Source organism: Bos taurus, chromosome 7 (genome assembly GCF_002263795.3).
Source record: "Bos taurus isolate L1 Dominette 01449 registration number 42190680 breed Hereford chromosome 7, ARS-UCD2.0, whole genome shotgun sequence".
Taxonomy (NCBI): domain Eukaryota; kingdom Metazoa; phylum Chordata; class Mammalia; order Artiodactyla; family Bovidae; genus Bos; species Bos taurus.
Genome location: NC_037334.1, coordinates 25,056,910 through 25,073,157, shown reverse-complemented (window position 1 = coordinate 25,073,157; position 16,248 = coordinate 25,056,910). Strand labels below are relative to the sequence as shown.

The 16,248-nt window shown below is 36.5% G+C and overlaps 1 protein-coding gene across 2 annotated transcripts in view; it reads left to right on the top strand.

The window, feature by feature from the left end:
* SLC27A6 (solute carrier family 27 member 6) overlaps nucleotides 1–16,248 on the top strand; it is an 80,890-nt gene that overhangs the window by 44,635 nt on the left and 20,007 nt on the right. Inside the window, exon 5 of one of the 2 annotated variants that reach the window (NM_001101169.1) lies at nucleotides 6,790–6,984. The exons of the other annotated variant lie outside the window; for it this stretch is intronic. Coding sequence (NP_001094639.1) covers nucleotides 6,790–6,984 — 195 coding nt within the window. The remainder of the gene's footprint in view (nucleotides 1–6,789; nucleotides 6,985–16,248) is intronic. 2 annotated transcript variants of the gene reach the window in all.

Sequence of the window (16,248 nt, the reverse complement as noted above, 5' to 3'; positions counted from 1 at the left end):
TGTGTGTGTGTGTGTGTGTGTGTGTCTTCAACTGTCTTGAGTGTCTCTGTGTTTCTGTCACATGCAGATGGGTCTCTTTCTGCCTCTGCATATGTCACTGTGTCCATGTTTTTATGTTGCTCTATTTCACTCTGTTTCTTTTTTTTTCCATATTCTCTCTCTCTCTCTAACTTTTTCTCTCTGCCTTTCCTCTTCCATCTGTCTCTTTGTCTCTGCCACTCTGTGTCTTTCTTTTGTGTATGTGCCTATGTAGGTGCTATGTGTTCATTTGTTCATTTAATTGTGCTTATATTTACGCATGCTTTCCTCATCCTGTTCCCAACACAGCCTAGATATCCAGTGACATTTAGGTAGTAACCTCATAACTCAGGAAGAAGGGAAAGGAATTGGAATTTTTCCTAAAAGAAGTCTTTAAGAGACTTTTAGACAGAGAGGAACTTCTTTAAATGATAGATGGGCATTAGGAAGATTAAGACTTCCCAGATGACACTAGTGGTAAAGAACCTGCCTGCCAGTGCAGGAGATGCAAAAGACAAGGGTTCAATCTCTGGGTTGGGAAGATCCCTTGGAGGAGGGCATGGCAACCCATTCCTGTATTCTTGCCTGGAGAATCCCATGGACAGAGGAGCCTGGTAGGCTGCAGTCATGGGGTTGCAAAAAAGAATCAGACACAACTGAAGTGACTTGGCATGCATGCATTAGGAAGATTTGGTTACATTTTAGATGATTTACCACTGATTTCACAAATCACCTTCAAAAAGGACACACATGAGATTAAGTGTGATTCACAACCTCAGACCCTGCTCTCAATTTCCATATCAGTTCAGTTCAGTTGTTCAGTTGTGTCCGACTCTTTGCAACCCTGTGGACTGTAGCACACCAGACTTCCCTGTCCATCACCAACTCCCAGAGCTTGCTCAAACTCATGTCCATCGAGTTGGTGATGCTATCCAACCATCTCATCCTCTGTCATCCCCTTCTCCTCCTGCCTTCAATCTTTCCAGCATCAGGGTCTTTTCCAACAAGTCAGTTCTTAGCATCAGGTGGCCAAAGTATTGGTGCTTAAGCTTCAGCATCAGTCCTTCCAATGAATATTCAGGGCTGATATCCTTTAGGATTGACTGATTTGATCTCCTTGCAGTCCAAGGGACTCTCAAGAGTCTCAATTTTCATATATGCCAGGGTATGCTTGAAGTCTCCCTTTACCAATCTTGATAATTTTTTCTTCTGCACATTTGTCTTTTTGCTGACCCTCCTTTACCATTTCTCTGGCCATATAGTGGGTTCCCCCTCTTATCATCTTTTATCTGGATCATTTCAACTGCTGTCTGCTGCAAAACTCTCAGTCCGTCATGCCATTGGTACCAGTTTACTGTTTTTATTACCTCAGGCTCTGCTTGATACCTTCCCTTGGCTTCCAGTCATCTTGCAGGGTCACCAAGAGAGCTTCCCAACATCACTAGGTGGGTAGGATTTTTTCAAGGCTCATCTGAACAACCTTTTGCCCACCAACCAATGTGCTTGTACACATAAGAAACTCTTCATCTGCTTTACAAATAAAACCAACTCCCCTTTATTTCCAGTAAGATACAGCCCTTCTTTTAGGAAGAAAACATAGAATGAATCTGGATGAAAGGCTTAATGAGCTAATTTGTAGCACCAGTGTGTTGTCCAGTTTACCAGGTGGTGTTTGCTATGTGTTAACATTAAGTTGTTGCTTTTCTCACTTTGTGTATAATTTAGGGCAGAGGTCAATAAGCTTTTTCCATAAAGCACCGGATTAGTAATTATTTTAGGATTTGTGGATTATGCTGTCTGGCACAACTACTTAGTTCTGCAGCTGTATTGCAAAAGCAGGGTAGACAATTCAAATAAATGGGTATGATTCTGTCCTAATAAAACTTATTGACTAAAAGAGGAAGTAGGCTGGATTTAGCCCCAGGTAACCCTTGATAACATCTTGATGGCATTTATGATAACATCTCCCTGGGTATTATATATCTTTAAAGTTTCCACTCCTGTGTAAACTAGTCTTTTAAAAGCTTCTGTTTCTCTTCTCCCCTCACGTCTCCATATATGTGTATATATGTGATTTTGTGTGGGCATATGCCAAACATAATTATATAGTTTGGTCTTGCTCCAGAGCTTCATATATTTTTATATCATTATTATAAATAAAAGAATAATATTATTTTCATTTATATATTTCCACGCTCATGATTTTAATCAGTTAAACAAAAATCTGAATAATGTCATTGAAACTTTAGATTATATCTCAATAAACTGTAAAATAACTGTAATTTATATACCTTATGTTAATTATGTCATTTGTATTTTACTCTTAGGAGTATATGCATACCAGCGACAAAGGAAATATTCATTCTCTTTTTTCCCACAACACTAAATAATGAATCTGTTGACCTTTCTTCATACCCCTCAAAGCATGATCTTCTGGGTTTTCTTTTAAAGGAAAGAAAAGTAGAATAAATATTTAAGCACTTTAAATAAATACATATCTGAAGAGTTAAATATGTGAATTTAATATTTCTGGATAAAAGCCTTATCCTAGTTTTGGTGATTTTATTTTCGATATCATTGAATGACCCTGAATGAATATTCTCATTTATTAATAGTAAGCTTATACAGCTATAGACCACACAGGTTAAAATCTATGTAATTGGGTTTGCAAACAACCTTCTTACTGGTATGCCAGTTCATTTTATAATTAATGATACTTGCTAAAACTCGTCTCTTACCTGAAAAGCATCCAGGAGTCATGCCGTACGAAAGATTGTTCTCTGTTAAAGCAGAATAAATCCTAAGATTTTCAGGACTACTATTTTATATACGAAGATGGCAGTGAAAAATTCTTAAGCTGGTTCCATGCCAGGTGGGCAGTATTGGGCATGCCCATGGGAGGAGGAACCAGGACAGAATTGCTCCTGGTTGTATTTAGTGGTAGAGAAGAATCCTCTGTCTTGGAAGAAGCTACTGTGATTGAGGGACGTTTTTGTTTGTTTATTCATTGTGTTTCGTTTATCAGTGGAATATTTACCTTACGAGTTTAAAGGCCTAATGAAATCAGCAAGTCGGATTCTGATGTATCCACAGCCCTTGGCTCTTATTTTATTTTTTTAATTTGATTTTTATTTTACTAAACTAGTACTTTTACAATTTAAAAAAAAATCAGATAGTACTCTCAAGAGAAAACGGTACCCAATGCTGTCAATACTTGATCTCTAGAGGTAAATATATTTAATTATTTTAAGTTATTTTGATTATTATTTACTTCTGTGTTTATTTTTTTTTAATAATTGTATTTATTTATTTATTTTTGGCTGTGCTGGGTCTCCACTGCTGCCCAGGCTTTTCTCTAGTTGTGGTGAGCAGGGGCTACTCTCTAGTGTGGTGCGTGGGCTTCTCGTTGCAGCGGCTTCTCCTGTGGAACATGGGCTCTAGGGCACCTGGGCTTCAGTAGCTGCAGCGTGTGGTTCAGTAGCTGTGGCTCCCAGGCCCTAGAGCACAGGCTCAATAACTGTGGCACAGGGCTCAGCTGCTCTGCAGCATGTGGGATCTTCCTGAATCAGGGATCTAGCCCATGTTCCCTGCATTGGCAGGAGGATTCTTTACCACTGAGGCTCCAGGGAAGCCCCTACTTCTATATTTCTTAATAAAACATGTATGTTACTACTTCTTGATTTTTCAGTTTTAGCTGTCATCTGCTGCCCTTCCTACTCACAGTCATTCATGCACACATATGTTTCTTCTCCCTCTGTGGCACCAATCTAATTATATTAATGTTTTAAAATATTTTGTTTTAAATATGTTTTAAAATATGCTGATTATTAGTTGTTTTCATTTTAAAAAGTCATATATAATTTGTTCATAGCATACATACAATGTAATTAAAATATAATGAGAATTTTTAGCTTTTTATTCCTGATGCTAATTGACTTCTAAAATTTTGTTTTCTAAATGCCTGTTACTAATTCATCTCAAAACTTTCCATTATAGCTGAAATTTCTGAACATGATTTAATAACACTTCAAGTATTTTTAATGAATTTTATTCATTTTTTCTTGAAGATATTCCCCTAGGTATCATAAAAAATCAGTCATTGTTCTACCAAATGTAAACAGTATTCTGATTTCTACCTCTGCAGATTAGTTTGGCTCTGAGATCTCACCACTTAATATTCAGGCTTGCACTGAATCTACTGTTTTCAATAGATTCCTACACCTGAAATGGTATCTGGTTGGCCTTCTTCAGAGAGTAAGTCTCAAGTATTTGACCAATGCGCAGAGGGCAAACTCCCAGATACATTGTCTGTATTAGGATGTCTCCGAGTGCAACTGCTTCCTACACAAATTTGCAACCAAGATTTCTGCCTTCCTCATGTTTTTTTGTTTTTTGTTTTGATGCTTTGTTGACACACTCTGGAGTGTGTATTGTGTTCCCAAATGCAGGCTTAGAGTTCAAACTTATCCACTCTGCTTAGTCACATGCCTCTTATCTCTTCACTTTTCAGGTTGAGAAATTACCTTTCCCATTCTCTGTGTTCTTTAAAGTTAATAGATTAAAATCTCCTTTAAGACTGAGAAGGAACTGAGATAAAGAATGTTCATTGGGCCATTTTTAATTGTGTCAGGGACATTGTGTTCTCTACTTTATTATTATTGCTTATTATTATTTCTTGTTATTTTATATTACTTTTGTAAGGATAATGGTACATCAGAGGGAATCATGGTTTTACCATGACTAAGCTGATATTATATCCTAACTGTAACTTTTTAATTGAGGTATAATGAACATAAACATATTAGTTTTAGGTATGCAATATAATGATTCAGTATATTGTATGTTTTGCAAATTGATCACCAGTGTAAGTCTAATTAACATTCAAGACCATACATAGTTTCAAATTTTCTTTTCCTTGTGATAAGAACTTTAAGATTTACAGTGGCCCTTGAACAACATGGATTTGAACTGCAAAGGTCCACTTATTCGGAGATTTTTTTCAGTAGTAAATATCATAGTATTACATGATCTGCTGTTGTTGAATCTGGGAATGTGGAACTGATGATACTAAGGACCAGCTAGAAGTTATGTTTGGATTTTCTACTGCATGGTGGGTCCTTGTCCTTAATCCCTGGTTGTTTAAGAGTCAACTCTGGTGCCTCAGACAGTAAAGCATCTGCCTACAATGCAGGAGATCCGGGTTCAATCCCTGAGTCAGGAAGATCTCCTGGAGAAGGAAATGGCAACCCACTCCAGTATTCTTGCTTGGAAAATCCCATGGATGGAGGAACCTGGTAGGCTGCAATCCATGGGATCGCAAAGAGTCGAACATGAGTGAGCAACTTCACTTTCTACTCTCTTAGCAACTTTCAAATATGCAATTCAGTATTGTTAATTATAGTCACCACGCTGTGTTGTGCATCCCCAGGACTTGCTTATTTTATGACTAGAGATGTGTACATTTTGACCCCCTTCACCCGTTTTTGCTCACTCCTTACCCTGCCCTTGGCAGCCACCAATATGTTTTCTGTTTAGGGTTTTGGGGTTTTGTTTTTGCTGCTGTTTGTTTGTTTTTCAGATGCCACATATATATGAGATCATACAGTATTTATCTTTCTGTGTCTGACTTATTTCACTTAGCATAATGCCCTCAAAGTCCATCTATGTTGGTAAGATTTCATTCTTCTTTGTGATGGAATAATATTCACATGTATCTATATCACATTTTCTTCATCCATCTGTTGATGGGCGTTAGGGTCTTCCATGTCTTGGCTTTTGTAAATAATGCTGCAGTAAATATTTGTTATTGATCTTCAGTAGCCATTCATGTCGGACTCTTTGCGACCCTGTGGACTGCAGCATGCCAGGCTTTCTTGTCCTTCACTCTCTCCTTGAGTTGTGTCCATTGAGTCAGTGATGCCATCCAACTGTCTCATCCCCTGTCGCCCCCTTGTCCTCTTGCCTTCAACCTTTCCCAGCATCGGTGTCTTTTCCAATGAGCTGGCTCTTCTTATCAGGTGGCCAAAGTACTGGAACTTCAGCTTCAGCATCAGTCTTTCCAATGAATATTCAGAGTTGATTTCCTTTAGGATTGACTGGTTTGATCTCCTTGCTGTCCAAGGGACTCTCGAGTCTTCTTCATTCAGCACCACAGTTTGAAAGCATCAATTCTTTGACACTCAGCCTTCTTTATGTTCCACCTCTCACATCCATACATGATTACTGGAAAAACCATAGCTTTGTCTATATAGACCTTTGTCAGCAAAGTTTCTTTGTCTCTGCTTTTTAAAATGCTGTTCAGGTTTGTCATAGCTTTTCTTCCAAGAAGCAAGCATCTTTTAATTTCATGGCTGCAGTTACTGTCCACAGTGCCCAAAAAGCCCAAGAAAATAAAGTCTGTCACTGTTTCCATTTTTTCCCCATCTTCATGGGGTGCACTTTATTGGATCACATGGTAGTTCTGTTTTTAAATTTTTGAGGAACCTCCATTCTAGTAAGGAAGAAAATATATATCAGGGAAAATAAGACTTCAGCATCTCAAATTTAGGAAGAGATTTTCCCAGATATAGGAAAATAAAAGCTGTATTACTCTGGGCCAGTGTTAGTTCATTAGCTACGGGACCCAGTTATGCCACAGACTTACATGAATTTTTTTACTCCTTTCCATATACAACTTACTTCTGGATTGTTGCCATTTAAGTAATAGCAATGACAGAAGGAATTGGGAATTGAAATTAATAAATTAAGAGGAAAATGTTTTCCTTCTAACAGAGGGAAGGAGAAAAGGATCATAGGGTGCGTTTGGCCATTGGAAATGGAGCACGCAGTGATGTATGGAGAGAATTCTTAGACAGATTTGGAAATATTAAGATGTGTGAGTTTTATGGAGCTACTGAAGGAAACATTAACTTCATGAATCACACTGGGAAAATTGGATCAGTCGGGAGAGCGACTTTCTTCCACAAAGTAAGTACAATAAAAAAGAGATATATTGAGATCTGCTAATCTCTCTTCTAGACTTTATACTGTAACTTATAGTAAATATTATCACTTTTTTTAAAAAAAATTAAGAACTCCTCTAAATAACATAGTTGCCTCTAGGTAAACTGTGGTGCCATAGATTATTAAAACCTTGCCTATCTCCCATCTTTTCCCTCTGTAATATGGGGATAATGATAGTTCTTTTGCTCAGCTTTCAAATTTCATGATAAAATGTATAAACAGCAAGCATAGGTCCTGATATATATTAATTTGATTCTTTTCATTTTCTGTGTTTTCCATCCACAATTTCTACTGTCATTCATTTTTATATCACTCAAAAATTATATGTAGGCTTCTAATATATAGTTTCCTTAAAAACTATGCCAAGATATTACTAACATTTTAAAAGTAGCCAAGGAATTACCTTCTTAGGAGTAAAACACAGCTGATTTCGCAATAGCAACCATGGAAGACAAAATATAGTGGACAGATACCTTCATCTTGCTTGGAGAAAATAATTATCAAATAGAATTTATATTCAATAATAATATTTTTAAAGAATAAAAATGAAAATTTGAAATAAGCAAATCCTCAAGGGGAAATAAGCAAATCCAGAATCACAGTAGAATATTTTATCTCTTTGATAGAACATGCAAAAATTTTTTCAATGATATAATGTATTAAATAATACAATAAAGAAACTACTTGCACTGATGAACATATATAGGACACTGAATTTTAAAACTGCTGAATATCCATTATTTTTAAGCATTTACAAAACATTCACAAAGATTACAGGACCACTTAGTGAATTCCAGCAAATTTCATAGGATCAAATATATATGGATTATGTTCTCTGATAACAGCTTAATTAAGATAGAAATGTTTAAAATAACAGCTAGATCTTTTCCTAAATATTTGAAAATGAAGCATCTCTAAATATCTATAAGTCAAAGAAAAATTATAATAGAAAAATAAAAATAGAAGATAATTTAAGCCAAATGATAATGAAAATGTTACATTGAAGAATAAGAATAATAACTGAAGAGTGAAAATTAGTGAGCTAAATATCCATATTTATAAGTTAATTTTTAAAAACAGCTAAAACAAACTCAAAGAATATAAAAGGAAGGAAATGATAAAGAGCATAATTTAAAGAAGTAGAAAAGAAGCATTTAGTGAGTATCAAAAGAGATAAAAGTGTAATTTTTAAAAGTAAAGAAATAGATTCAAAGCTGGTATTAATTGCTCTGATATTTGAAACTTAAATAAGGTACAAACTGTTTTTATAAATATGTTCTTTGGGATTGTGAAGGTCTTATTGACACTTTAGAAATTCATGTGAATTGTGAACAAATATAATTGGTGGAATAATAAGTGCTGATATTATCAAGTACTACATTCTTTATGATTAGTTTTCTCAGTGGATTGCACTGGTTCCATTAAAAATTTGCTATTAATATTAAACATTTTTGGTGAAGCTGAGTCATTCCTAAGTAATTATGTAGTAGGAATACAATGAAGCTTGACTTCATTGTAATTTTCTAATATATTAAAGTCCCTGTCAGACTGTTATAATGCATAATACAGGAAGTTATGATTGTCTCCAGTTTATTTGGAAAAACTTCTGATTTTTTTTTTTCAGTTTGGAAATGGAAGAAAAAAAAGTACCTATGAATTCTAGTCTTTTATCATTCATTTGCATATTGTTTCATTATGTAACAGGCAATCAGAAAAAAATTAGACCAATAATTGTTTCATAATTATATGAGGAAATTTGATAAGTGTGTCTCTCAAAAATTTAAACCTATTGGAGGCTTACAGTTACCCTCTCAGAAAGAAGTCAGCCTCTAAACAGAGGTAGGATGTTATAACCACAAGAAAAAGATAAAGTAGCAGCACAAAGTTCCTGTGACCCAAATGTCCTTCTTGTGTGCTGTGTTTCCTATTTATTTAAATGCATGAAGGGAGGTGTGTCCCATAAATGGCTCCAAAGCAAATAATATAAAAAATTTGGTGACAGTTCAATTGAGAGACATCCACATAAAAGTTGTAGACTGACTTCTCCTTTTCTATGCCCAGTAATTATAACTGGGAAGGAACAAACATGAAATCGAAAGAAATAAAACTTGAAAAAAAAGAAGGAAGAAAATGAATCTAAATAAAAAACTGCTAAAAAAAATATGGATGAATATCAAAATAAGTCCCCCCAAATAGCCAGAAAATGTTTAGAAAAATAATTTCCCATGGTTCAAAAACTTGTAATTATATTCTGTTTAAAAATAAGAGCCCAGAGGAAAGTGCAGGAAAGGCATAAATCAACAAAAGGAGTTGAAAAGTAGCCATGCTCAACCCAAAGGAGAAAAATATAAGGGAAAAATGAAAATGTTACAGAGCTAAACATCACACTGAAGGACTTAAAAATAAATAAGACTGTAAACACTACTAGGGAGCAAGATGGATGGGATTAAGGAGTCACACAAACAATATAAAGAATAAGCAAATAATAATATAAAATAAATGAAAAAGATAAAATGAAAACATAGACAATGATCTGACATGTGCATAATTTGTGTTCCTACAGAAAAAAAAAAAAAACTCAAAGTGAAAAAAACTACTTGAAACCTAATAGAAGAAAACTTCCTGAAAATAAAGATTTGAATGTTTAGCAAAAAGAGCACATATTTCAGGGTGGAATATATGGTACAGAATGATTATCAGAAAATATTTTCCAGTGAAATTACTGAATATAAATTGAAGAACCATAAGCAGATGCTAAGGCAGAAAAAGCAAAAGATGTACAAAGTAGAGGGTGAAGATATGAAATGGCTCAGGCATCTTTCAAATGAAAACATCACACCCAGTTCCCCCCCGAAAGGGAAAGTAATGTTTTCAGCTAAGAATGCTAGTTTAATGAAGTTGTCCTGCAAATCCAAATGCAACAAAGTGGCATCCTCAAACTTGTAAGAAATCAGAGAATGTAATTCCTATGTACTTACAGGAATATACTACTGCTTTATATTCACTGAATGAAAAATTCTGGTGAACATGAAGATAAAGCAGTCTTTAGAAATGAAGGAACCACCTTCTATTAAAAGGTTCGATTGAATCCAATTAAATGTAGAAGATTTAAAACTCTGAATTACATTTGTAGATGGAATGGAAATGTAAATCCTGACAATATAGAAATATTCATGACTAACAAAAATGGGAATTGGGTGGGAAGAAAGAAGAAGGTATAAGTGCTAATTATCTTCATCTTTCATGGTGGTAAATCCATAGATACAAAAAGTAAAGTATGAGATTTGGTAAAAAGGCTTCTTTCCTTCACATTTATATAAACATTTTTATTGTCTTAAAGTAAGCATCTTTTGAGCTTTCCTGGTGGCTCAGAGAGTAAAGAATCTGCCTGCAATACAGAAGACCCAAGTTCTATCCCTGGGTTGGGAAGGTCCCCTGGAGAAGGACATGGAAACCCACTCCAGTATTCTTGCCTGGAGAATCCCATGGAGGAGGGAGCCTGGAGGGCTGCAGTCCATAGGGTTGCAAAGAGTCAGACAGGACTGAGCAACTAACACTTTCACTTTCAAGCATCTTTTAGAGACTAGGAAATTTATCCAACTGTGAAGTTAGAAAAAAATTCACAGAGGACAATCTTCACACCTGACTTCAGTTGCAGTTGGGGGTCCCTAAGACCGCCTTTAATAATTTTTGATAATTCACTACAGAAAACTCATCAAAAGTTGATATAATAGTTACATGTATTTCCAGGTCAGGAAGCTTACCCAGTCTTGATGTCCAGAGTTTTTTGGGGGAGTGGGGGTTCTCAGTCATTTAAATCTAGTTGGCTGCTTCTGTAATCAGCCTCCATCTCCCCTACTTCAGGAAGTCAAGATGTGTGACTACAAACCTCTGTCCTACATAACATTATTGACCTGGCTCAGAGACCCACTCTCAACAGTGTAGTTACTATCTGGCTGCCCAAGGCCCTTAGGCAAGTAAAAATAGTACTATCCATCGTGATATTGCAAGGACTTAAGAGATTATCCCATCGCTCTGGGTTGTCCCAGTGCACTGGCTTTGAGTGCCCTGTTTCATGCATCGAACTTGGACAGGTGATCTATTTCACTTATCAGATTAGATCAGATCAGTCGCTCAGTCGTGTCTGACTCTTTGCGACCCCATGAATCGCAGCATTCCAGGCCTCCCTGTCCATCACCAACTCTCGGAGTTCACTCAGACTCACATCCATCGAGTCAGTGATGCCATCCAGCCATCTCATCCTCTGTCGTCCCCTTCTCCTCTTGCCCCTAATCCCTCCCAGCATCAGAGTCTTTTCCAATGTGTCACCTCTGCGCATGAGGTGGCCAAAATACTGGAGTTTCAGCTTTAGCATCATTCCTTCCAAAGAAATCCCAGGACTGATCTTCAGAATGGACTGGTTGGATCTCCTTGCAGGCCAAGGGACTCTCAAGAGTCTTCTCCAACACCACAGTTCAAAAGCATCAATTCTTCGGCGCTCAGCCTTCTTCACAGTCCAACTCTCACATCCATACATGACCACTGGAAAAACCATAGCCTTAACTAGACGGACCTTTGTTGGCAAAGTAATGTCTCTGCTTTTGAATATGCTGTCTAGGTTGGTCATAACTTTCCTTCCAAGGAGTAAGCGTCTTTTAATTTCATGGCTGCAGTCACCGTCTGTAGTGATTTTGGAGCCCAGAAAAATAAAATCTGACACTGTTTCCACTGTTTCCCCATCTATTTGCCGTGAAGTGGTGGGACCGGATGCCATGATCTTCGTTTTCTGAATGTTGAGCTTTAAGCCAACTTTTTCACTCTCCTCTTTCACTTTCATCAAGAGGCTTTTGAGTTCCTCTTCACTTTCTGCCATAAGAGTGGTGTCATCTGCATATCTGAGGTTATTGATATTTCTCCCGGCAATCTTGATTCCAGTTTGTGTTTCTTCCAGTCCAGCGTTTCTCATGATGTACTCTGCATATAAGTTAAATAAACAGGGTGACAATATACAGCCTTGACGAACTCCTTTTCCTATTTGGAACCAGTCTGTTGTTCCATGTCCAGTTCTAACTGTTGCTTCCTGACCTGCATACAAATTTCTCAAGAGGCACATCAGGTGGTCTGGTAACTCTGGAAAACTCTTTCAGAATTTTCCACAGTTTATTGTGATCCACACAGTCAAAGGCTTTGGCATAGTCAATAAAGCAGAAATAGATGTTTTTCTGGAACTCTCTTGCTTTTTCTATGATCCAGCGGATGTTGGATCATATATTTCACATATGGTAATATACGTGTTTCAATGCTATTCTCTCAAGTCATCTCACCCTCGTCTTTTCCCACAAGTCCAAAAGTCTGTTCTTTATATCTGTGTCTATTTTGCTGTCTCACATATAGGGTCATCGTTACTGTCTTTCTAAATTCCATATGTATGCATTAATATACTGTATTGGTGTTTTTCTTTCTGACTTAATTCACTCTGTATAATAGGCTTCAGTTTCATCCACCTCATTAGAACTGATTCAAATGTGTGCTTTGTAATAGCTGAGTAATATTCCATTGTGTATGTACCACAACTTTCTTATCCATTCATCTGCCAATGGACATCTAGGTTGCTTCTATGTCCTAGCTATCATAAGCAGGGCTGTGATGAACATTGGGGTACACGAGTCTCTTTCAATTCTAGTTTCTTCAGTGTGTATGCCCAGCAGTGGGATTGCTGGGTCATATGGCAGTTCTATTTTCAGTTTTTTAAGGAATCTCCACACTATTCTCCATTATTGCTGTACTAGTTTGCATTCCTATCAACAGTGTAAGAGGGTTCCCTTTTCTCCAGCATTTACTGTTTGTAGACTTTGATAGCAGCCATTCTGAAATGGTACTGGTGTGAGTTAGTACCTCATTGTGGTTTTGATTTGCATTTCTCTGTTAATCGGTGATGTTGAGCATTTTTTTCATGTGTTTGTTAGCCATCTGTATGTCTTCTTTGGAGAAATGTCTGTCTAATTCTTTGGTCCATTTTTTGACTGGGTCATTTATTTTTCTGGTATTGAGCTGCATGAGCTTCTTGTATATTTTTTAGATTAATTATTTGTCAGTTGCTTCATTTGCTATTATTTTCTCCCACTCTGAAGGCTGTCTTTTCACATTGCTTATAGTTTCCTTTGTTGTGCAAAAGCTTCTAAGTTTAACTAGGTCCCATTTGTTTACTTTTGCTTTTATTTCTATCACTCTGGGATGTGGGTCATAGAGGATCCTGCTGTGATTTATGTTGGAGAGTGTTTTGCCTATGTTTTCCTCTAGGAGTTTTATAGTTTCTCATCTCACATTTAGATCTTTAATCCATTTTGAATTTATTTTTGTGTATGGTGTTAGAAAGTGTTCTAGTTTCATTCTTTTACAGGTGATTGACCAGTTTTCCCAGCACCACTTGTTAAAGAGATTGTCTTTTCCCCTTTGTATAATTTTGCCTCCTTTGTCAAAGATAAGCTGTTCATAGGTGAGTGGATTTATCTCTGGGCTTTCTATTTTGTTCCACTGATCTCTATTTCTGTCTTTGTGCCAGTACCATACTGTCTTGATGACTGTAGCTTTGTAGTATAGTCTGAAGTCAGGCAGGTTGATTCCTCCAGTTCCATTCTTCTTTCTCAAGATTGCTTTGGCTATTCGAGGTTTTTTGTATTTCCATACAAATTGTGAAATTATTTATTCTAGTTCTGTGAAAAATGCCATTGGTAGCTTGATAGGGATTGCATTGAATCTATAGATTGCTTTGGGTCATATACTCATTTTCACTATATTGATTCTTCTGATCCATGAACATGATATATTTCTCCATCTATTTGTGATATCTTTGATTTCTTTCATCAGTGTTTTATAGTTTTCTATATATGTCTTTTGTTTTTTAGGTAGATTTATTCCTAAGTATTTTATTCTTTTCATCACATTGGAGAATGGGATTGTTTCCTTAATTTCTCTTTCTGTTTTCTCATTGTTAGTGTATAGGAATGCAAGGAATTTCTGTTAATTAATTTATATCCTGCAAATTTACTGTATTCATTGATTAGCTCTAGTAATTTTCTGGTGGTGTCTTTAGGGTTTTCTGTGCAGAGGATCATGTCATCTGCAAACAATGAGACTTTTACTTCTTCTTTTCCAATATGGATTACTTTTATTTCTTTTACTTCTCTGAGTGCTGTGACTAAAACTTCCAAAAATATGTTGAATAGTAGTGGTGAGAGTGGGCACCCTTGTCTTGTTCCTGTTTTTAGGGGAAATGCTTTCAATGTTTGCCATTGAGGATAATGTTTGCTGTGGGTTTATCCTATCTGGCTTTTATTATGTTGAGGTATGTTCCTTCTATGCCTACTTTCTGGAGAGTTTTTATCATAAATGTATTGAATTTTGTCAAAGGCTTTCTCTGCATCTATTGAGATAATAACATGGTTTTTATCCTTCAATTTGTTAATGTGGTGTATCACATTTATTGATTTGTGAATATTGAAGAATCCTTGAATCCCTGAGATAAAGCCCAATTGGTCATGATGTATGATATTTTTAATATGTAGTTGGATTCTGTTTGCTAGGATTTTGTTGAGGATTTTTGCATCTATGTTCATCAGTGATATTGGCCTGTAGTTTTCTTTTTTTGTGTGGCATCTTTGTCTGGTTTTGATATTCAGGAGATGGTGGCCTCATTGAATGAGTTTGGGAGTTTACCTTCCTCTGCGGTTTTCTGGAAGAGTTCAAGTAGCATAGGTGTTAGCTCTTCTCTAACTCTATCTGGTCCTGGACTTTTGTTTGTTGGATGATTTTTGATTACATTTTCTAGTTCCATGCTTGTGATGGGTCTGTTAAGATTTTCTATTTCTTCCTGGTTCAGTTTTGGAAGGTTATACTTTTCTAAAAATTTTTCCATTTCTTCCAAATTGTCCATTTTATTGGCATATAGTTGCTGATACTAGTCTTTTCTGATCCTTTGTGTTTTTGCATTGTCTGTTGTGATTTCTCCATTTTGATTTCTAATTTTGTTAATTTGGTTCTTCTCCCTTTTTTTCTTGATGAGTCTGGCTAATGGTTTGTCTATTTTATGTATCTTCTCAAAGAACCAGCTTCGGATCAGATCAGTCACTCAGTCGTGTCCGACTCTTTGTGACCCCATGAATCGCAGCATGCCAGGCCTCCCTGTCCATCACCAACTCCCAGAGTTCACTCAGACTCACTTCCATCGAGTCAGTGATGCCATCCAGCCATCTCATCCTCTGTCGTCCCCTTCTCCTCCTGCCCCCAATCCCTCCCAGCATCAGAGTCTTTTCCAATGAGTCACCTCTTCGCATGAGGTGGCCAAAATACTGGAGTTTCAGCTTTAGCATCATTCCTTCCAAAGAAATCCCAGGGCTGATCTCCTTCAGAATGGACTGGTTGGATCTCCTTGCAGGCCAAGGGACTCTCAAGAGTCTTCTCCAACACCACAGTTCAAAAGCATCAATTCTTCGGCGCTCAGCCTTCTTCACAGTCCAACTCTAACATCCATACATGACCACAGGAAAAACCATAGCCTTGACTAGACGAACCTTTGTTGGCAAAGTAATGTCTCTGCTTTTGAATATGCTATCTAGGTTGGTCATAACTTTCCTTCCAAGGAGTACCAGCTTAGTTTTGTTGATTTTTGTTATAGTCTCCTTTGTTTCTTTTTCATTTATTTCTGCCTTAATTTTTATGATTTCTTTCCTTCTACTAACCCCAGGGATCTTCATTTCTTCTTTTTCTAGTTGCTTTAGGTGTAAAGTTAGGTTATTTATTTGATTTTTCTCTTGTTTCTTGAGGTAAGCTTGTAATGCTATGAACCTTCCCCTTAGCACTGTTTTTACTGAATCCCATAGGTTTGGGGTTGTTATGTTTTCATTTTCATTTGTTTCTATGCATATTTTGATTACCTTTTTGATTTCTTCCATGATTATTTGGTTATTCAGAAGCATGTTATCTAGCCTTCATATATTTGTATTTTTAATAGTTTTTTCCTGTAGCTGACATGTAATCTTACCACATTGTGATCAGCAAAGATGCTTGAAATGATTTCAGTTTTTTTGAATTTAATAAGGTTAGATTTATGGCCCAGGATGTGATCTATCCTGGAGAACATTCTGTATGCACTTGAGAAAAAGGTGAAATTCATTGTTTTGTGGTGAAATGTCCTATAGATATCAATTAGGGCTAACTGGTCCATTGTAT